Genomic DNA, 23,159 nt, shown 5'->3' on the forward strand with positions numbered 1-23,159 from the left:
GTCCACAAAAAGATCAGGCATCATCTTATTGAATGGCGGAGCAGGCTCGAGAGGCCAGATGGCCTACTCCTGCTTCTAGTTCTTATGTTCTTATTTGCCTCAATTCCATGGGTGGAATTGTCCAAGAAATTGGCATAGCCTGATTTCATGTAGGGACAGTGGCAGAGTGGTTGGCATTGCTGCCTCCCTGCACCAGGGACCTGGGTTCAATTCCAGCCTTGGGCGACTGTGGAGTTTGCATGTTCTCCCCGTGTCTGCGTGGGTTGTCTCCGGGTGCTCTGGTTTGGTTGATGTGCAGGTTAGGTTGATTGGGCATACTAAATTGACCCTTAGTGTCAGAGGGAGTAGCAGCGTAAATACATCGGGTTACAGGGATTGGCCCTTGCTGGGAATGTTGTTGGCGCAGGCTCATTGGGCCGAATGGCCTCCTTGTGCACTGTAGGGATTCTATGATTCGATGAAAGTGGCATTTAACCCGCTGACAGCAATGGTGGCTTTTCCAGACATCTTGTAGGGCATTTAGTCAAAGAAATTTGCAGGCACAGGTTCCACACTGTATCACTAGCAGGTGGCCTTTGATTCGAGATTTGGTATACAGTGCTTCAGTGACCCAGGCACCATATTTAAAGGCCACCCCTGCACACAGCTAGCGCACTTCAAGTCCATGGAAGCTGCTGGGAAGTCATGGTTGCCAAATCGAAGAAGCATCCCGTCCCAAAATTCACCAACATCTCCCCCCTTGAGCACCAGCTGGATTTAAGTGGATGAAATACAGATGTACTAAACCCACACTCTGGGTGAAGACCTGCATTCAAGGCGACCAATGCAGCATGGGAGGCAATGGTAGTGGTTAGTGCCAATGCCCTACAGAAGGGGACAGCCTTCCAATGCCGAAAGAGGATGAATGGTCTCCTCCATTCCACCAGGATAAGTCACTCCCTCTCATCATTCGCAACTCTCACACTCACAGACCCATTACACATTCACAGGGAGTTCATTCAATGCCAGCTCAATGGACAACACCCCTCACTCTCCTGTACACACCTTCATTTTCCCTCTGGGCTGTGCCCTCATCCCCTCTATGGGCACTCACCACCTACACATGCCAGGCATCCTTATCATGTCTCCCGTTTCTCACACTGCTGCCATGTACTAATGACTTCCCTTTCTTTTGCAGACATATCTGGAAAGCAGCCAAGGGGGGGGTCAATGAGCCAGATCTTCTACTGCAGCTCTGGCACCAGCACAGAGGAGGAACTTACGACCCCAACATTGAAGACCTGTCACAGCTTTCACCCACACTCTCCACCAGTGTAGAGACACACACTTGGGTGGGACCTAGTGCGAGAGTAGCCTCAGGATTACAATCTGGTGAACGCATCACAATGTCAAATTCACAGCACTGGAGGCAGGGACATGTCAGGGTGCTGACACTCAGAGGATTGCAGGAGACCATGAATCTGCTGAGTCCAAGTCAGATGATGAGCCACTGAACGAAGAACAGTACAGCATAGGAACAGGCCCTTTGGCCCACCAAGCCTGCGCTGGAGCTCTAAAGACAAGGTAGGGAAAATCAGGAAGGGATATTGGTTGCACTCCTCAGATTGAAAGGCTCAATGGTGGAGACTATTCACCTTCATTTGAGGTGAATATGTCAACAGGCCAAAGCACCAATGTCAGCGGTGCTAGGATAGCGGCTGCAGTAGAGACCTTGGTTGTAGACTTAAAAGTAAATTAAAGTTTATTAATTAGTCACGAGTAAGCTTACATTAATACTGTAATGAAGTTACTGTGAAGATCCTCTAGTCGCCACACTCCGGCACCTGTTCGGGTACACAGAGGGAGAATTTAGCATAGCCAATCTACCTAACCAGCACATCTTGGGACAGTGGGAGCAAACTGGAGCACCCAGAGGAAACCCACACAGACATGGGAAGAATGTGCAAACCCCACACAGACAGTGACCCAAGCCGGGAATCGAATCCGGCTTCCTGGCGCTGGGTAAACTTCTGTGCTGCACTCCATGGTAGGAGCACTTGCTGTTATCAACCAGTGTCAACGCGAGAGGATTTGGGGCTTCTTGAGCTCATTCTAACTGCCTCTCTCTCTCAAGGAAGCAACAAGAGGCCCTCAGGCACCTACAGGGAGGAGGATCAGCTGATGCACATCCCAGGGCCATCCACCCAGGTGACCCCAGGAGTGTCCTGCCCATCTGTATATCATCTACCTGTGACCACATCAGCTCTGAAGGCTGAGGAGGGTGGCACTACAACACAGCAGGGCCCCAAAGGCAGGCTGGGCCTCCCCAGGACTTGGCCCTCCACAAGACACATGCCAAGGTCATCACAGATAACAGCAGTCAGCAGGATGCCTCCACCTCCGTTTAAAGCACATTGGTAATGTCATGAGATGGATTGAAAGCAGGTCAGCAGATAGGAAGCAAAGAATTGGCATAAATGGGTCTTTATTTGATTGGGAGACAGTGACTAGTGGGGTACCATAGGGATCTGTGCTAGGACCCCAACTGTTAGACTCCAACTGCCGGGCAAGGTGGTGGAGGCAGACACACTGGGAACGTTTAAGACTTATCTAGATAGCCACATGAACAGAGTGGGAATGGAGGGATACAAAAGAATGGTCTAGTTGGGACCAGGGAGCGGTGCGGGCTTGGAGGGCCGAAGGGCCTGTTCCTGTGCTGTATTGTTCTTTGTTCACATTATATATTAATGATCTGGAAGAGGGAATTAAATGAATTATCTCCACATTTGCAGGTGATACAAAGTTGGGTGGGTGGGTGAGCTGTGAGGAGGATCCAGAGATGCTTCAGGGTGATTTGGACAGGACATATGCATGGCAGATGCAGTATAATGTGGATAAATATGAGGTTATCCACTTTGGCACCAATAATGGGAAGACAGATTATTACTTGAATAGGTATAGATTGAGAGACCTGGGTGTCCTCGTGCATCAGTCGCTGAAAGTGCACGTGTACAGCAGGCAGTGAAGAAGGCAAGTGGTATGTTGGTCTTCATAGCAAGTGGATTTGAGTATAGGAATAGGTACGTTTTACTGCAATTGTATAGGGAGTTGGTGAGGCCATACCTGGAGTATTGTGTGCAGCTTTGGTGTCCTCATCTGAGGAAGGATGTCCATGCTATAACGAAATGTAGCGAAGGTTTACCAGGCTGATTCCTGGGATGGCAGGTTCTTCATATGAGGAGAGACTAAGTCGGTTAGGGTTATATTCACAGGAGTTTAGAAAAATGAGAAGGGATCTCATACAAAGTTATAAAATTCTAACAGGTTTGAGGATAAGGGGTAAACCTTTTAGAAGTGAGGTGAGGAGAAATTTCTTCACCCAGAGAGTGGAGAATATGTGGAATTCACTACCACAAAAAGTCATTGAGGCCAAAACGTTGTGGAATTTCAAGAAGAAATTAGATATAGCTCTTGGGGCCAAGGGGATCAAGAGATATGGGGGGGAGGGGAAGGGGGGGGAATCACGATATTGAATTTGATGAACAGCCATGATTATAATGAATGGTGGACTCTTTTGCTTCTGGCAAATGGTTAGTGGTATTTGCCCAACATGTTGGCTATCTGTGGTAACTGAACAGTGTCAGTGATGGGGACGGTAAAATGTTATTGTTCAGACTCACCATTAAATTGGGAGTCAGATTGAGTTCTCTTGAACCAGTAACCATTCTCAAAGAAGAGAATGATCTGTTGTCTGCTATAATTCTTTAAATTTATACCTGTCAGACAAATTCACAACAACAATTATCGATTTCATTCTCCTGGATGCTTTTACTCACCTGAGCCAATTCATTGCTGTCAACATGTCCATCATCATTTGAATCAAAATATTTGAACATGTTATCCACCAGCAACTTTTTGAGAGACATTTTGTCTTCATTCTCTTTGTTATTTCGTTGTCGGATGTATTTTTGATTCTGGAGATTGAGAAGCATGTTTTTCAGTTTGCTGTATTCAATCAATTTACACTTGTCACCTGGAACAAAAAAATGCTGAAATTTAGGAATGGTCAGTTCCAAAGGATGTCAACATTTCAAAATAAAAATCACAATTGCTGATTAGAAACATAGATGATAGGAGCAAGAGGAGGCCATTTGGCCCCTCGAGCCCACTCTGCCATTCATTACGATCATGGCTGAACATCCATTAATAGCCTAATCCTGCTTTTTCCCCATAACCTTTGATCCCATTCACCCCAAGTGCTATATCTAGCCGCCTCTTGAATGCAATCAATGTTTTGGCATCAACTACTTCCTGTGGTAATGAATTCCACAGGCTCACCACTCTTTAGGTGCAGAAATGTCTCCTCACGTCCATTCTAAATGGTCTACCCTGAATCCTCAGACTGTGACCCCGGGTTCTAGACTCCTCCACCATCGGGAATATCCTCCCTGCATCTATCATTTCTGGTCCTGTTAGAATCTTATAAGAATTTTATGAGATCCCCCTCATTTGTCTGAACTCCAGCGAAAACAATCGTAACCTAGTCAATCTCTCCTCATATATCAGTCCTGCCATCCCCAGAATCAGCCTGGTAAACCTTTGTTGCACTCCCTTGAGAGCAAGAACATCCTTCCTCAGAAAATGAGACCAAAACTGCACACAATATTCTAGGACTGGCCTCACCAAAGCCCTGTATAATTGCAACAACACATCCTTGCTCTTGTACTCGAAACCTCTCGCAATGAAGGCCAACGTGCCATTTGCATTCTTTACCGCCTGCTACATCTGCATGCTTGCCTTCAGTGACTGGTGCACAAGGACACCCAAGTCCTGCTGCACACTCCCTTCTCCCTACTCCCTGCCATTCAGGTAGTAATCTGCCTTCTTGTTTTTGCTTCCAAATTATACTGCATGTGCCATTGATTTGCCCACTCACCCAACCTGTCCAGATAATTCTGAAGGATCTCAACATCCTCGTCACAGTTCACCCTCCCACCCAACTTGGTATCATCTGTAAACTTTGAGACGTTACATTTTGTTCCCTCATCCAAATCATTCATATTAATAGCTGGGATCAGCACCAATCCTCGTGGCACCCCACTAGTTACTGCCTGCCAATTTGAAAAGCACCCATTAATTCCTACTCTTTGTTTCCTCTCTGCCAACCAGTTTTCTATCCATCTCAATACACTTCCCCCAGTCCCATGCGCTTTAATCTTAAAACGATAATCTCTTGTGCAGGACTTTGTCAAACGCTTTCTTAAAGTCCAAATATACCACATCTACTGGCTCCTGCTTGTCAACTCTACTCGTTACATCTTCAAAGAATTCCATCAGATTTGTCAAGCATGATTTCCCCTTCATAAATCCATGCTGACTCTGTCTGATCCAGCCACTGTTTTCTAAATGCTCTGCTATAAAGTCCTTGATAATGGATTCGAGAATTTTCCCCACTACTGATGTAGTTTACTGGTCTATAATTCACTGTTTTCTCTCTACCTCCCTTTTTGAATATTGGAGTGACATTCGCTACCCTCCAATTTGCAGGGACTATTCCAGAGTCTATAGAATCCTGGAAGATGACCACCAATGCATCCACTATTTCTAAAGCCGCTTCCATAAGTACTCTGGGATATAGAATATCAGGCCCTGGGGATTTATTTGCCTTCATTGCCATCAATTTTCCCAACACCATTTCTCTACTAATATTGATCACCCTCAGTTCTTCCCTCTCACTAAATCTTGCATTCTTCAACATTTCTGGCATCTAATTTGTGTCCTCTTTTGTGAGGAGCGCGCCAAAGTATGTATTCAGTTGCTCGGCCATTTCTTTGACCCCTATTATTCATTCCCCTGTAGGGGACCTACATTTGTCTTCACCAACCTCTTTCTCTTCACGTATCTATAAAACTATTTTTCTGTAACATGAAAGTTACTTCAGTCAGCTGATTCGTGATGCAGAGTGACGCCAACAGCACGGATTCAATTCCCGTATCGGCTGCGGTTATTCATGAAGGCACTGCCTTCTCCACTCTGTCCCTCACCAGACGTGTGGTGATCCTCAGATGGCGGCAGAGTGGTTAGTACTGCTGCCTCACAGTACCAGGGACCGAGGTTCAATTCTGGCCTTGGGTGAATGTCTGTGTGGAGTTTGCAAGTTCTTTCCGTGTCTGCGTGAGTTTACTCCAGGTGTTCCGGTATCCCACCCCCACTTTCTCTCCATACCTTTGATCCCTTTAGCCACAAGAGCCACGTTCAGCTCCCTCTTGAACATATCTAACAAACTGGCCCCAACAGCTTTCTGTGGTGGAGAATTCCACAGGTTCACAACTCTGAGTAAAGAAGTTCTTCCTCATCTCAGTCCTGAATGGCTTACCCCTTATTCTTAGACTATGATCCCCAGCTCTGGACTTCCCCAACATCAGGGACATTCGTCCTGCATCTAGCCTGTCCAGTCCCATCAGGATTTTATGTTTCTTAAGTACTGCCTTGCTTGTTTCTTCTTCCAAAGTGCATCATTTTGCACTTATCAGGGTTATCAGCCACTGCTCTGCCCATCTGACCAACCCATCTACATCTTCCTGTAACTTACGACCATCTTCTTCACTATTAATCACTCTATCAATCTTGGTGTCATCTGCAAACTTGCTTAACATTCCCCTCACATATTCATCTATATTGTTTATGTTTATAACAAACAATAAGGGTTCCAGTACTGATCCTTGTGGTACACCACTGGACACCAGCCTCCAGTCACTCAAACAGCCTTCTATCATTACCCAGTTTTTGATCCATCTCGCCAAGTTTCCCTGAATTCCATGTGCATTAACCTTCTTCAGTCATCCATGTGGGACCTTGTCTAAAGATTTGCAAAAACCCAATAAGCTACATCAATTGAACTTCCTTCATCCACACACTTGATCACATTTTTGAAAAATTCTAATAAATTTGTCCGACTGAACAGAAGTATTTATTTAATACCCTTCCAATTGCCCCCTCGGTCTCTAATGGGTCCTATTCTTTTCCTGGTTAGCCTTTTCCCTTTAATGCATTCATAAAATATCTTAGGATTTCATTTTAAATAAGCATTGGGAATCAAGGTGAAAAACTGCACTTAAATATCATACTGCAGGTAGAGCAAAGCAACAACTGACAGCAATTCATCGGAACAATAGCTGAGGAAAGAAATGAGATGTCATTCCAAACCTTGCAAAAACAGGATGGGGGTCGAACCTTCAAAATGGAGCAGTCCCACAAGGATCTTTCTGGGCATTATTTTAACATCTCATTGAAGCTGAGTGACTAAAACAGCCACAGAAAGCTGGCAAGAGCCATGAATTTGTGTAAATCATGGCCCCATTACATCAATGGAATCCGATCCAATGGACAGATGTCAGAGGTAGGTTCTTCACTCAGAGAGTAGTAAGGGCGTGGAATGCCCTGCCTGCAGCAGTAGTGGACTCGCCAACATTAAGGGCATTTAAATGGTCATTGGATAAACATATGGATGATATTGGAATAGTGTAGGTTAGATGGGCTTTAGATTGGTTTCACTGGTCGGCGCAACATTGAGGGCCGAAGGGCCTGTACTGCACTGTAATGTTCTATGTTCTATGATTGCATTTCAATTGAGACTTGAGTGGGCAAGTTGTCAGGTGAAGACAAATTGGTAGCTGATGGGAGGCCAAAGAGGTTCGCCAAGTTATGTGGAAAAGATTTCACTTTGACACTAAGTATAGTATTTCTCCTGCTCAATACTCATTTATGAGCCCCTCAAACCAACAACCAATAAGTCTCTCCTGAAACTCAACCCCCACATCTTATCTGCTTGCTGCAACCTCTAACCTTCTCAAATCAGTCTCCCATGTGGGACCTTGTCAAAGGCTTTGCTAAAATCCATATAAACTATATCAACTGAACTGCCCTCTTCCACACACGATCACATTTTTGAAAAATCCAAACAAATTTGTTAGGCATGACCTCCCTCTGACAAAGCCACGCTGACTATCCCCAATTAACTCGCGCCTTTCCAAGTGGATATTAATTTGCTCCTTCAGAATTTTCTCCAATCGTTTCCCTACCACTAACACCGTTCTGTAATTTCCTGGTTCATCTCTACCACCCTTCCTGAAAAGTGGAACCACATTAGCTGTCCTCCAGTCCTCTGGCACTTCCCCATGGCCAGAAAGGAATTAAAAATTTGGGTCAGAGCCCCTGCAATTTCTTGCCTCACCTCCCACTGCAGCTTGGGATATAATTCATCTGGGCCAGGGGATTTCTATGTACTTAAGCTCATCAGAGCCGCCAATACCTCCTTGGTCTCTAATGGGCCTTTCCCTGGTTAATCTCTTCCTTTTAACGTATTTTTAAAGTATCTTACAATTCTCCCTAATCCTGTTCGCAAGTCCCTTTTCATGCCCCCTTTTTGGTCTTCTAATTGAACAAAGAACAAAGAAAATTACAGCACAGGAACAGGCCCTTCGGCCCTCCAAGCGTGCAGCGACCATGCTGCCCAACTTAACTAAAAACCCCTACCCTTCCGGGGACCATACCCTTCTATTCCCATCCTATTCATGTACTTGTCAAGACACCCCTTAAAAGTCACTACCGTATCCGCTTCCACTACCTCCCCCAGCAACGAGTTCCAGGCACCCACCACTCTCTGTGTAAAAAATCTGCCTCATACATCTCCTTTAAACCTTGCCCTTCGCACCTTAAACCTATGCCCCCGAGTAATTGACTCTTCCACCCTGGGAAAAAGCTTCTGACTATCCACTCTGTCCATGCCTCTCATAATCTTGCAGACTTCTATCAGGTCTCCCCTCAACCTCCGTCGCTCCAGTGAGAACAAGCCAAGTTTCTCCAACTTCTCCTCATAGCTAATGCCCCCATACCAGGCAACATCCTGGTAAATCTTTTCTGTGCCCTCTCCAAAGCCTCCATATCCTTCTGGTCGTGTGGCGACCAGAATTGAACACTATATTCCAAGTGCGGCCTAACTAAGATTCTATAAAGCTGCAACATGACTTGCTAATTTTTAAACTCAATACCCCGACCGATGAAGGCAAGCATGCCATATGCCTTCTTGACTACCTTCTCCACCTGCATTGCCACTTTCAGTGACCTGTGTACCTGTACATCCAGATCCCTTTGCCTATCAATACACTTAAGGGTTCTGCCATTTACTGCATATTTCCTATCTGTATTAGACCTTCCAAAAGGCATTACCTCACATTTGTCTGGATTAAACTCCATCTGTCATCTCTCCGCCCAAGTCTCCAACTAATCTATATCTTATTGTATCCTCTGATGGTTCTCATTGCTATCCACAAGTCCACCAACCTTTGTGTCGTCCGCAAACTTACTAATCAATCCAGTTACATTTTCCTCCAAATCATTTATATCTATATATTACAAACAGCAAAGGTCCCAGCACTGATCCCTGAGGAACGCCACTTGTCACAGCCCTCCATTCAGAAACGCACCCTTCCACTGCTACCTTCTGACTTCTTTGACCGAGCCAGTTTTGAATCCAACTTGCCAGCTCACCTCTGATCCCATGCGACTTTACCTTCTGCACCAGTCTGCCATGAGGGACCTTGGTAAGAAGTCTCACAACACCAGGTTAAAATCCAACAGGTTTATTTGGTAGCAAATACCATAAGCTTTCGGAGCACTGCTCCTTCGTCAGATGGAGTGGAAATGTGCTCTCAAACAGTGCAAACAGACAAAATCAAGTTGCAGAATACTGATTAGAATGCGAATCCTACAACCAGCCAGGTCTTAAAGGTACAGACAATGTGGGTGGAGGGAACATTAAACACAGGTTAAAGAAATGTGTATTGTCTCCAGACAGAACAGCTAGTGAGATTCTACAAGCCCAGGAGGCAAGCTGTGGGGGTTACTGATAATGTGACATAAATTCAACATCCCGGTTTAGGCCGTCCTCATGTGTGCGGAACTTGGCTATCAGTTTCTGCTCAGCGACTCTGTGCTGTCGTGTGTCGTGAAGGCCACCTTGGAGAACGCTTACCTGAAGATCCAAGGCTGAATGCCCGTGACTGCTGAAGTGCTCCCTCACAGGAAGAGAACAGTCTTGCCTGGTGATTGTCGAGCGGTGTTCATTCATCCGTTGTCGTAGTGTCTGCATGGTTTCCCCAATGTACCATGCCTCAGGACATCCTTTCCTGCAGCGTAGCAGGTAGACAATGTTGGCCGAGTTGCGAGAGTAGGTACCGTGTACCTGGTGGATGGTGTTCTCACGTGAGATGATGGCATCCGTGTCGATGATCCGGCACGTCTTGCAGAGGTTGCTGTGGCAGGGTTGTGTGGTGTCGTGGTCACTGTTCTCCTGAAGGCTGGGTAGTTTGCTGCGGACAATGGTCTGTTTGAGATTGCGTGGTTGTTTGAAGGCAAGAAGTGGGGGTGTGGGGATGGCCTTGGATCATCGACACGGATGCCATCATCTCACGTGAGAACACCATCCACCAGGTACACGGTACCTACTCTTGCAACTCGGCCAGCATTGTCTACCTGATACGCTGCAGGAAATGGTGTCCCGAGGCATGGTACATTGGGGAAACCATGCAGACACTACGACAACGGATGAATGAACACCGCTCGACAATCACCAGGCAAGACTGTTCTCTTCCTGTGGGGGAGCACTTCAGCAGTCACGGGCGTTCAGCCTTGGATCTTCAGGTAAGCGTTCTCCAAGGTGGCCTTCACGACACACGACAGCGCAGAGTCACTGAGCAGAAACTGATAGCCAAGTTCCGCACACATGAGGATGGCCTAAACCGGGATGTTGGATTTATGTCACATTATCAGTAACCCCCACAGCTTGCCTCCTGGGCTTGTAGAATCTCACTAGCTGTTCTGTCTGGAGACAATACACATTTCTTTAACCTGTGTTTAATGTTCCCTCCACCCACATTGTCTGTACCTTTAAGACCTGGCTGGCTGTAGGATTCGCATTCTAATCAGTATTCTGCAACTTGATTTTGTCTGTTTGCACTGTTTGAGAGAACATTTCCACTCCATCTGACGAAGGAGCAGTGCTCCGAAAGCTTATGGTATTTGCTACCAAATAAACCTGTTGGACTTTAACCTGGTGTTGTGAGACTTCTTACTGTGTTCACCCCAGTCCAACGCCGGCATATCTACATCATGAGGGACCTTGTCAAAGGCCTTACTGAAGGCCATGTAGACAACATCCACTGCCCTACCCTCATCAATCATCTTCGTCACTTCCTCGAAAAACTCAATCAAGTTTGTCAGACACGACCTCCTCTTCACAAAACCATGTTGCCTCTCACTAATACGTCCACTGATTTCCAAGTGGGAATAAATCTTTGAAGAATCCTCTCAATAATTTCCCTACCACTGATGTAAGACTCACCGGCCTGTAATTACCTGGATTATTCTTGCTACCCTTCTTAAACAAAGGAACAACATTGGCTATTCTCCATTCCTCTGGGACCTCCCTTGTATGATGTGGGTACCTCCCCTGTGGCCAGTGAGGATACAAATATTTCTCTCAAGGCCCCAGCAATTTCCTCCCTTACCTCTCTCAGTATTCTGGGGTATATCCCATCAAGCCCTGGGGACTTGTCTACCTTAATGTTTCTCAAGAACCCCAATACCTCCTCCTTTTTGACCTCAACATGATTCAAACTATCTACATATCCTTTCCCAGACTCATCATCCACCAAGTCCTTCTCTTTGGTGAATACTGACGCAAAGTACTCATTTAATACCTCGCCCATTTCCTCTGGCTCTATGCATAGATTCCCTCCCTTGTCCTCGAGTGGGCCAACCCTCTTGCTGGCTACCCTCTTGCTCTTTATATATGTAGAAAAAGCCTTGGGATTTTCCTTAATCCTGCAGGCCAATGCTTTTTCATGACCCCTTTTAGCCCTTCTTACTCCTTGCTTAAGTTTCTTTCTACTTTCCTTGTATTCCACACTTGCTTCGTGTGTTCGCAGCCTTCTAACTTTGACAAATGCTTCCTTTTTCTCTTTGATTAGGCTCACAATATCTCTCGTTATCCAAGGTTCCCAAAACTTGCTTTCTTAAGTTCCCACTTGCACTTCCTATATTCCTCTAGGGCTGTAGCTGGATTGCTCCCTTTGGACTAGTTAAATGCCCTTTTCTTCTTCCTCATCCAGTCCTGAATTGCCTGAGACATCCAGGGTTCCCTGAATTTATTGATCCTACATTTCGCCTAATGGTACATGTTGGACTACTATTAAAGCGCATGGAATTGCAGGTAGAGATGGATCGAAAGATGGTCAGCAGATAGGAAGCAAAGAGTTGGTATAAATGGGTATTTTTTCCAATGGCAGGTAGTGATTAGTTGGGTATTGCAGGGATCTGTGCTAGGACCCCAACTGTTCACATGATACATTAAGGATTTGGCAGAAGGAACAAAATGTTTTATCTCCAAATCTGCAGATGACGCAAGGTTGGGTGGGAGGGTGAGGAGGATGCTGAGTGAGTGGGCATATGCATGGCAGATGCAGTATAATGAGGATAAATGTGAGGTTATCCACTTCTGTAACAAAAATAGAAAGGCAGATCATCATTTGAATGGGTGTAAATTGAGAGAGGTGGATACTCCGAGATCTTGGTGTTCTCGTGCATCGGGTACAGCAGGCAGTAGTCAAGGCAAGCAGTATCCTTCATAGCAAAAGGATTTGAGTATAGGAATAGGGATGTTTTACTGCAACTGTACAAGGCATTGGTGAGGCCATACTTGTGTGCAGTTTTGCTGTCCTTATCTGAGGAAGGATGTCCTTGCTATAAACAGAGTGCAGCAAAGGTTTACCAGGCTGATTTCTGGGATGGCAGGTCTGATATATGAGGAGAGACTAAGTCAGTTAGGATTATATTCATTGGTGTTTAGAAGAGGAGGAGTGGATCTCATTGAAACATATAAAATGCTAACAGGGTTAGACAGGGTAGATTCAGAAAGAATATTCCCAATGGTGGGGGAGTCCACAACTAGGGGTTATAGTTGAGGATAAAGAGTAAACATTTCAGAATGGAGGCGAGGAGAAATTTCTTCACCTAGAGAGTGGCGAGTGTGTGGAATACACATTGTGTATTGAGGCCAAAACATTGTGTGATTTCAAGAAATTAGATAAAGCTCTTGGGGCTAAAGGAATCAAGGGATATGAAGAAAAGACAAGATCAGGATATTGATTTTTATGATCAAAATGAATGGCAGAGCAGGCTCAAAGGGTCGAATGACCGCATCCTGCTTCTATTTTCTATGTTTCTAAATAGAACATAGAAACAGAAGATAGGAGCAGGAGGAGGCCATTTGGTCCTTCGAGCATGCTCTGCCATTCTTTGATTTTTGATTTAATTAATTATTGTCACATGTATTAACATACAATGAAAAGTATTGTTTCTAGCGCGCTATACAGACAAAACATATTGTTCAGAGACAAGGAAACGAGAGAGTGCAGAATGTACTGTTACAGTTGTAGCTAGGGTGCAGAGAAAGATCAACTTAATGCAAGGTCAGTCCATTCAAAAGTCTGATGGCAGCAGGGAAGAAGCTGTTCTTGAGTCGGTTGGTATGTGACCTCAGACTTTTGTATCAGGTAGTAATCTGCCTTCTTGTTTTTGCTCCCAAAGTGAATAACCTCACATTTATCCAAATTATACTGTATCTGTCATTGATTTGCCCTCTCACCCAACCTGTCCAGATCATGCTGAATCTCTGCATCTTCGTCACAGTTCACCCTCCCATCCAACTTGGTATCATCTGCAAACTTTAAGATGTTAGAATTTGTTCCCTCATCCAAATTATTAATACATATTGTGAATAGCTGGGGTCCCAGCACCAATCCCTGTGGCACCCCACTACTTACTGCCTGCCAATTTAAAATGTACCCATTAATTCCTACTCTTTGTTTCTTCTCTGTCAACCAGTTTTCTATCCCTTTCAATACACTTCCCCCAATCCCATGCGCTTTAAACTTGCATGATAATCTCTTATGCAGGACTTTGTCAAACCTCAGCAAATGAAGTGGACAGGTGGTTGAGGTAGTGGCAGGGAGCATTTAGTGATCGCAATCACAATATGGTACAATTTAAGCTTGTTATGGACGAAGAAAGAGACAAGTTGGAAAAAAATGTTTAGAATGAGAGGAGAGCAGAGTTTAGTAAAATAAGCGGGATCTGGCCAATGTAGACTGGGAACAGCTACTAATGGAGATGGTTACAGAAGAGCAGTGGGGGGTGTTCAAAAAGAAAATGGGGAGGGTACAAGTCCAGCATGTGTCCTCTTGGGTGTTAGGAAAGAGTAACAAGCCCAGAGAACCATGGAAGCTCAAAGATATTCAGGATACGATGAGAAGGAAAAGAAAGGCTTTGAGCAGATATAGGGGGAGGAAATCGGTGGAGGCATTAGTGAATCCTGAAAGTACAGTGTGGAGCTTAATAATGCAATTAGGAAAGCAAAGAGGTGATATGACAAAGTTCTGGCTAGTAAAAGTAGGGAAAATTCCAATATATTCTACAAGTATATCAATGGGAAGAGGATAACCAGGGAAAGAGTAGGGCCCATTAGGTACCAAGGTGGCAATATGTGGGTGGAGCCAGAGGACATTGGTACTGTGTTGAACCAACACTTCACATCCATTTTGATTTGACTTATTGTCACATGTATTAGTATACAGTGAAAAGTACTGTTTTTGTGCACTATACAAAGCATACTGTTCATTGAGAAGGAAAGGAGAGAGCGCAGAATGTAGTGTTACAGTCATGGCTAGGGTGTAGAGATATTTCAACTTAATATAAGATAGGTCCAGTGAAAAGTCTGATGGCAGATGGGAAGATAATGTTTTTGAGTCGGTTGGTACGTGACCTCAGACTTTTGTATCTTTTTCCTGACAGAACAATTATAGAATCATAGAAACCCTACAGTGCAGAAGGAGGCCATTCTGCCCATTGAGTCTGCACTGACAACAATCCCACCTAGTCCCCATCACTGTAACCCCACATATTTACCCCACTAATCCCTCTTACCTACGCGTCCTGGGATACTAAGGGGAAATTTAGCATAGCCAATGAACCTAACCCACACATCTATGGACTATGGGAGGAAAACCCGCAGACATGGGAGAATATGCAAACTCCACACAGTGATCCAAGCCAGGAATCAAACCCAGGTCCTTGGAATTGTGAGGTAGCAGTGCTAACCACTGTGCCACCGTGCCATGAAGGTGGAAGAGAGTATGTTCCGGGTCCGTGACATCCTTTATTATACTGGCTGCTTTTCTGAGACAGTGGGAAGTGTAGACAGTCAATGGATGGGAGACCGGTTTGCATGATGGACTGGGCTTCGTTCATGATCATTTGTAGTTTCTTGCGGTCTTGGATAGAGCAGGAGCCATACAAAGTTGTGATACAACCAGACAGGATACTTCCTCTGGTGCATCTGTAAAGGTTGAAGAGAGTCGTGGAGGACAAACCAATTTTCCATAGCCTCCTGAGAAAGTAGAGGTGTTGGTGGACCTTCTTAAGTATTATGAGGGTGGAGGGACCAGGACAGGTTGTTGACACAAAAGCAGAAAATGCTGGAAAATCTCAGCAGGTCTGACAGCATCTGTGGAGAGAGAATTGAGCTGATGTTTCGAGTCTCAATGACCATCCGTCAGGTTATTGGTGATCTGGACACCTAGACTTGAAGCTCTCGATCATTTCCACTTCATCCCCATCGATGAAGACAGGGGCAACTCCTCCACTATGCTTCCTGAGGTCGATGACTACCTCCTTCGTTTTAGTGACATTGAGGGAGAGATTATTGTCATTGCACCAATTCACCAGATTCTCTATCTCTTTCCTGTACTCCGTCTGATTGTTTCTTCTTCATGCAAAAGAATAAGGATGAAGGTATGCAATTCAAAAATAGAGTACGCAAGGTTCTTGAGCAAATATACACAGGGAAGGACAAGTTATAGGAGGCAGTTTCACAAATGGACAAATCACCAGGTCTGGATGAAATTTATCCCAGGCCACTGTGAGAGACAAGGGAGGAGACTGCAGGGGCTCTAATCCAAATTTTTAATTCCTCTCTGGCCAATGGGGAGGTGCCAAAGAACAGCTAAGGTAGTTCCGCTATTGAGGAAGGGCTGTCGAGATAAGCCAGAGAACGACAGACCAGGGCGTCTTGTGTTAGTGGTTGGGAAACTATTGGAGAAAATTCTGAAGGATGGCATGTATCTCCACTTGGAGAGGTAAGGCTTTTGTGCTTTTGTGTCAACAACCTGTCCTGGTCCCTCCATTCTCACGTTATAATTAAGAAGGTCCGCCAACACCTCTACTTTCTCAGGAGGCTAAGGAAATTTGGCATGTCCGCTACGACTCTCTCCAACTTTTACAGATGCACCATAGGAAGCATCCTGTCTGGTTGTATCACAACTTGGTATGGCTCCCGCTCTATCCAAGACCGCAAGAAACTACAAATGATCGTGAACGAAGCCCAGTCCATCATGCAAACCGGTCTCCCATCCATTGACTGTCTACACTTCCCACTGTCTCAGAAAAGCAGCCAGTATAATCAGAGATAGTCAGCATGGCTTTGTCAGGGGGAGGTCATGCCTAACAAATTAGATTGAATTATTTGAGAAAGTGACCAGGTGCCAACATGAAGGTAAGACAGTTGATGCAGTTTATATAGATTTCAGCAAAGCCTTTGACAAGGTCCCACATGGGAGACCTATAAAGAAGGCAAATGCACATGGCATGCAGGATAATTTGATAAAATGGATTCAAAATTGGCCCAGTTGTAGGAGACTGAGGGGGAATAATACCCATACTAATAATTATGGAGGAGATAGGAGCCATCTTATTAACTGTGTCCTGTGAAAGCGTTAAAAAGAGACAAACCACAAAAGCCTGCATAAGGTTTAACTGCAGGATAGTAAACAGCTAGTTCCAGCAACCTGACCTTCTGATAAGAAAGGGAGAAATATACTGTAGCATGGACTGTTCAACTCTCATGCTGGGAGAGGTCATTAAACCAGGCAGTTGGAAAGGGAAGGTTGATTTGTGTTCTAATATTTAGACACAGCTGGGATATTTATAGATAGTTGAAAACAGTACTCAATTGATGCAATTAAAAACCTCATGTCGATTGGATATTATAATTAAGCAAGTATAAGATGATTGAGATTGGTTTTCAAAACTGTACTTCATAGATGATGTAACCTTAATCAATGAATGTGTGAGTGGATAGAGAGCTCCCAGACTTTTATTCATATATGCTAATTACTTGTAATCAAATTTGGAACTATAATTGCTTCTGTATTTCTGAATTATAGACTCTGACTGGCTTTGATTGAAGTCATTATGAGTGCTGAGGCGCTGCAGTTGTCAATAAATCATTTCAAAACCACTCTGTGACTTTGTCTGGCTACTTGAGGGGAACGATAAGTTTTAACTACAACAAGAAAAACATTGTGACAGCCCGTAACAGAGACACAGGTTGATGACAAAAGGCTGCTTTAGTGACTGGAAGCCAGTGTCCAGTGCAGAGGAAGACTGCATCAGTCCCAGGAACAGTGGACCACATTTTGCATAAACTGACAGCTCATGGAACTAGAGGACACGCAGTGCCTGTCGCCCTTAAAGTTACAGCTGCTCTAAACTTTTATGTTAGCAGTTCATTCCAGTGCAATAGAGGGGACATCTGCGGCATCTCCTAATCTGCTACTCACAAATGTATTAGGGAGATGACAAATGCCCTTTACACCAGGGCTGAAATGTTTATTAGACTCAGACAAAAAAATGGCAAAGTACTGCCCTAAGTGCTGGGCAGACTTGAAACTGGGAGAGTTTCAGATCGATTTATTGAGTGAGTTTTTAGCCCCCCCCCCATATGCACTCTGGCTGCAAAATTTGAGCGAGTCCGATTCTTGCTGCAGAAGCCTGTGGGTGGGGCTTAAAGTGCCCAAACCCTGCAGCTCCAATCATGCCTCCAACTGCACGTGCGCAGAAAAAAAAATAAAATCATGCAGCTCCCCTGACAGATCCCTGGCGGGGCGGATAATGCCTTCCCACGGTCATTGGACCCTCCCCAACATTATTGACCCCCTCATGTCCCACTCCTCACCACCCAGACCGATCGCAGGCAGATTGGCAGCGCCCCCCACAGCTCCCCAGCAACACACTCCCCCCCCCCCCCCCCCCCATCCTTGCCTCCCCCCCCACAGGCCCTCCAGCAACGCAGCGCCCCCCCCAATCCTCCCCTCCAGTAACACACACCCAGAACTCATGCAGAAGTGACCAAATACACTGCTGCTTGAAAAGTCCTGAGGCTGCAGCACTGCTATTTCAAAGAGCTTCCAGCACATCCCCACCTGGAAGAGTGCTGCGTGCACTAGAACCCAGCAGCATTCCCAGGACCCGAGGTAAGCACTGAGAACCAGGTCCATGCTGCATATCAGACATCAATACCATGATCAACAACAGCCCCCCACACGATCGCAGACCCCTCCCAATGTGAAACGCAACATTGCCACCACAAAACAAACCCCTTGTGAGCATCACGGAGCCATCCGAAGGTGGACACTTACACCCTCACTAATGGAGTGCCAGAATCCGACTTTTATAGAGCATGTCTGTTCCAGACCGATCTGGCTGGGGCGGATGTGATGGTAAAGACAGGCATGCTGGTAAATTGGGGTGTGCAGCTTGTTAATGGGATTGAGATGCATGCAAAAATATTTTAATTGATGTCGTGTCTGTTTTGGGCTGGTTCCCGATCGCACCAGTTTTTTGGCCTTGGTAAAGTGGGAACCGATGCGAAAGTGGACTCAGATCGCGCTACTCAACTCAAACCCAGCTTTACCAATTTTTTGCAATGGTAAAATACCGCCCTTCAGCCCAACCTGCCCATGCCGCCCAGTTTTTACCATTAAGCTAGTCCTAATTGCCTGAGTTTGGCCCATATCCTTCCGCACCAATCTTACCTATGTAACTGTCTCGATGCTTTTTAAAAGACAAAATTATATCTGCCTCTACTACTACCTCTGGTAGCTAATTCCAGACACTCACCACCCCCTGCTTGAAAAAATGCCTCTCTGGACCCTTCTGTATCTCTCCCCTCTCAGCTTAAACCTATGCCCTCTAGCTTTAGATTCCCCTATCTTTGGGAAAAGATATTGACTATCTACTCATCTATGCCCCTCATTATTTTATAGACCTCTATTAGATTACCCCCTAAGCCTCCTACACTCCAGAGAAAAAGTCCCAGTCTATCCAGCTTCTTCTTATAACTCAAACCATCAACTCTCGGTAGCATCCTAGTAAATCTTTTCTGCACTCTTTCTGGTTTAATAATATCCATTCCAAATAGGGTGACCAGAACTGTACACAGTATTCCAAGTGTGGCCTTACCAATGTCTTGTAGAACTTCAACAAGTCATCCCAACTCCAGTATTTATTGTTCTGACCAATGAAACCAAACATGCCGAATGAGTTCTTCACCACCCTGTCCACCTGTGACTCCACTTTCAAGGATATACTGTATTAACCTGTCCCTATAGATTGCTTTGTTCTATAACTCTCCAAGACCCTACCATTAACTGAGTAAGTCCTGCCCTAGTTCAATCTACCAAAATGCATCACCTTGCATTTATCTAAATTGAATTCCACCTGCCATTCATCAGCCCACTGGCACAATTGATCAAGATCCCATTGCAATCCTAGATAACCTTCTTCATTGTTCACTGTGTCACCAATTTTGGTGTCATCTGCAAACTTGCTAACCATGCCTCCTAAATTCTCAACCAAATCATTAATAAAAATGACAAATAACAATGGACCCAGCACTGATCCCTGAGGCACACTGCTGGTCACAGGCCTCCAGTTTGAAAAACAACTCTCTGCAACCACCCTCTGTCTTCTGTCATCAAGCCAATTTTGTATCCAATTGGCTACCTCACTCAGATCCAGTGAGATTTATCCCTATGCAATAATGTACCATGCGGTACCTTGTCAATGGCCTTGCTAAAGTCCACGTAGATAACGTTGACTGCACTGCCCTCATCTACCTTCTTGGTTACTCCTTCAGAAAGCTCAATCAAATTCGTGAAACATGATTTTCCATTCACAAAGTCATACTGGCTGTCCCTTTGCCTCTCTAAGTGCCATTCCGTCTCTCAAAAAACCTTCAAACAACTTACCCACTGCAAACATTAGGCTCACCGGTCTGTAGTTCCCAGGCTATTCCCTGCAGCCCTTCTTAAACAAGGGCACAACATTTGCCACCCTCCAATCTTAAGGCTCATCACCTGTGGCAGTCAAAACAAAATTGCTTAATATTTGAATTTCTGAAAAATATAGATGCTTTGATTGTGGTTTTACTGGATACGAAAAGGTTTCATTATATTCTACTTTATCGTGAAGATAGATATCTTTAATATTCCAAATGGAAATTACATTTCATTTCTTCAAAGTCACAAAAGGCAAGAAATGAAAAATAAATTGTCCATTATAGAACAGTAGTAATACTATGCATTCAATAATCAAGCACTATATTACACATTTCCAAAGCATTTATTGCACTAGATTCATTTCAGCCATTTCCGTTACAGAATGTTTATTTGAATGCAACCAATTGGGCTAGTGGGCTGATGCGTGGCAGATGGAGTTCAATTTAGATAAATGAAAGGTGATGCATTTTGGTAAATCGAATCAGGGCAGGACTTGCTCAGTTATGGTAGGGCGTTGGGGAGAGTTATAGAACAAGGTGATCTATGGGGACAGGTTCATAACTCCTTGAAAAGGGAGTCACAGGAGGACATGGTGGTGAAGAAGGTATTTGGCATGCTCGGTTTCATTGGTCAGAATATTGAATACAGGAGTTAGGATGACTTGAAGTTGTACAAGACATTGGTAAGGCCACACTTGGAATACTGTGTATAGTTCTGGTCACCCTATTCTAGAAAGATTATTATTAAACCAGAAAGAGTGCAGAAAAGATTTTCTAGGATGCTACCGGGACTTGATGGTTTGAGTTATAAGGAGGCTGGATAGACTGGGACTTTTTTCCTTGGAGTGTAGGAGGCTAAGGGATGATCTTATAGAGTTAGAACATAGAAGAACATAGAAAAACTACAGCACAAAACAGGCTCTTCGGCCCCACAAGTTGTGCCGAACATATCCCTACCTTTTAGGCCTACCTATAACCCTCCATCCTATTAAGTCCCATATACTCATCCAAGAGTCTCTTAAAAGACCCTATTGAGTTTGCCTCCACCACCACTGACGGCAGCCGATTCCACTCGCCCACCACCCTCTGAGTGAAACACTTCCCCCTAACATTTCCCCTGTACCTATCCCCCAGCACCTTAAACCTGTGTCCTCTCGTAGCAGCCATTTCCACCCTGGGAAAAAGCCTCTGAGAGTCCACCCGAACTATGCCTCTCAACATCTTATATACCTCTATTAGGTCTCCTCTCATCCTACGTCTCTCCAAGGAGAAAAGACCGGGCTCCCTCAGCCTATCCTCATAAGGCATGCCACTCAATCCAGACAACATCCTTGTAAATCTCCTCTGCACCCTTCCAATCTTTTCCACATCCTTCCTGTAATGAGGCAACCAGAACTGAGCACAGTACTCCAGGTGGGGTCGCTGCATCATTATCCCCGGACTCCTGAACTCAATCCCTCGATTGATGAAGGCCAGCACACCATACGCCTTCTTAACCACCTCCTTCAACTGCTGGGCCGATTTTAGAGTCCTATGGACTCGGACCCCAAGGTCCTTCTGATCCTCTACAGTACTAAGAGTCTTTCCCTTTAAATTGTACTCCTTCATCCCATTTGACCTGCCAAAATGGACCACTACGCATTTATCTGGGTTGAAGTCCATCTGCCACTTCTCCGCCCAGTCTTGCATCCTATCGGTGTCCCACTGTAACTTCTGACATCCCTCCAGACTATCCACAACCCCACCAACCTTCGTGTCTATAAAATAGATTTATTTTATAAAAGTTCTATTTTATAAAAGTTTTATTTTATAAAAGTTCTATAAAATAATGTGGGGCAAAGATAAGGTAGACAGTAAACATCTTTTCCCAAAGATAGGGGAGTCTAAAACTAGAGGCATAGGTTTAAGGTGAGAGGGAAGAGATACAAAAGGGTCCAGAGAGTTAATTTTTTCACACAGAGGGTGGAGAGTGTCTGGAACATGCTACCAGAGGTAGTAGCAGAGGCTGGTATAATTTTGTCTTTTAAAAAGCATTGAGACAGTTACATGGGTAAGATTGGTATGGAAGGATGGAAAGCTGGAGTCTGATGATGCAGCTATATAGAACGCTGGTTAGGCCACATTTGGAGTACTGCGTCCAGTTCTGGTCGCCGCACTACCAGAAGGACGTGGAGGCGTTAGAGAGAGTGCAGAGAAGGTTTACCAGGATGTTGCCTGGTATGGAGGGTCTTAGCTATGAGGAGAGATTGGGTAAACTGGGGTTGTTCTCCCTGGAAGGACGGAGAATGAGGGGAGATCTAATAGAGGTGTACAAGATTATGAAGGGGATAGATAGGGTGAACGGTGGGAAGCTTTTTCCCAGATCAGAAGTGACGTTCACGAGGGGTCACGGGCTCAAGGTGAGAGGGGCGAAGTATAACTCAGATATTAGAGGGATGTTTTTTACACAGAGGGTGGTGGGGGCCTGGAATGCGCTGCCAAGTAGGGTGGTGGAGGCAGGCACGCTGACATCGTTTAAGACTTACCTGGGTAGTCACATGAGCAGCCTGTGAATGGAGGGATACAAACGATTGGTCTAGTTGGACCAAGGAGCGGCACAGGCTTGGAGGGCCGAAGGGCCTGTTTCCTGTGCTGTACTGTTCTTTGTTCTTTGAGACCTCATTACAAACAATGAAGTCCTTCATCATCATGGATATGGGCCAAATTCAGGCAATTGGGATTAGCTTTATGGTTAAAAACTGGGCGGCATGGACAAGTTGGGTCGAAGGGCCTGTTTCATGCTGTAAATGTCTATGGCTCTATGGACGGTACTTTAACATTGCATTGCACCCATCTTCAGGTGCAAAAAATTGGTAAAGCTGGGTGTGAGGCAATTAGCGCGATCCAAGTCCGTTTTTGCACCGGTTCCCTCTTCAACAAGGCCAAAAAAGTGGCGCAATCGGGAACG

General features: G+C 45.0%; 1 protein-coding gene across 2 annotated transcripts in view; it reads right to left on the minus strand.

The window, feature by feature from the left end:
* The window catches only part of fstl5 (follistatin-like 5), a 780,144-nt gene that overhangs the window by 284,065 nt on the left and 472,920 nt on the right, over positions 1-23,159 (minus strand). For both annotated transcript variants that reach the window (XM_078209651.1, XM_078209742.1), the window contains one exon: positions 3,816-4,012. In XM_078209651.1, the coding sequence (XP_078065777.1) occupies positions 3,816-4,012 (197 nt within the window). The remainder of the gene's footprint in view (positions 1-3,815; positions 4,013-23,159) is intronic.

Source organism: Mustelus asterias, chromosome 1 (genome assembly GCF_964213995.1).
Source record: "Mustelus asterias chromosome 1, sMusAst1.hap1.1, whole genome shotgun sequence".
In the NCBI taxonomy this organism is placed as follows: domain Eukaryota; kingdom Metazoa; phylum Chordata; class Chondrichthyes; order Carcharhiniformes; family Triakidae; genus Mustelus; species Mustelus asterias.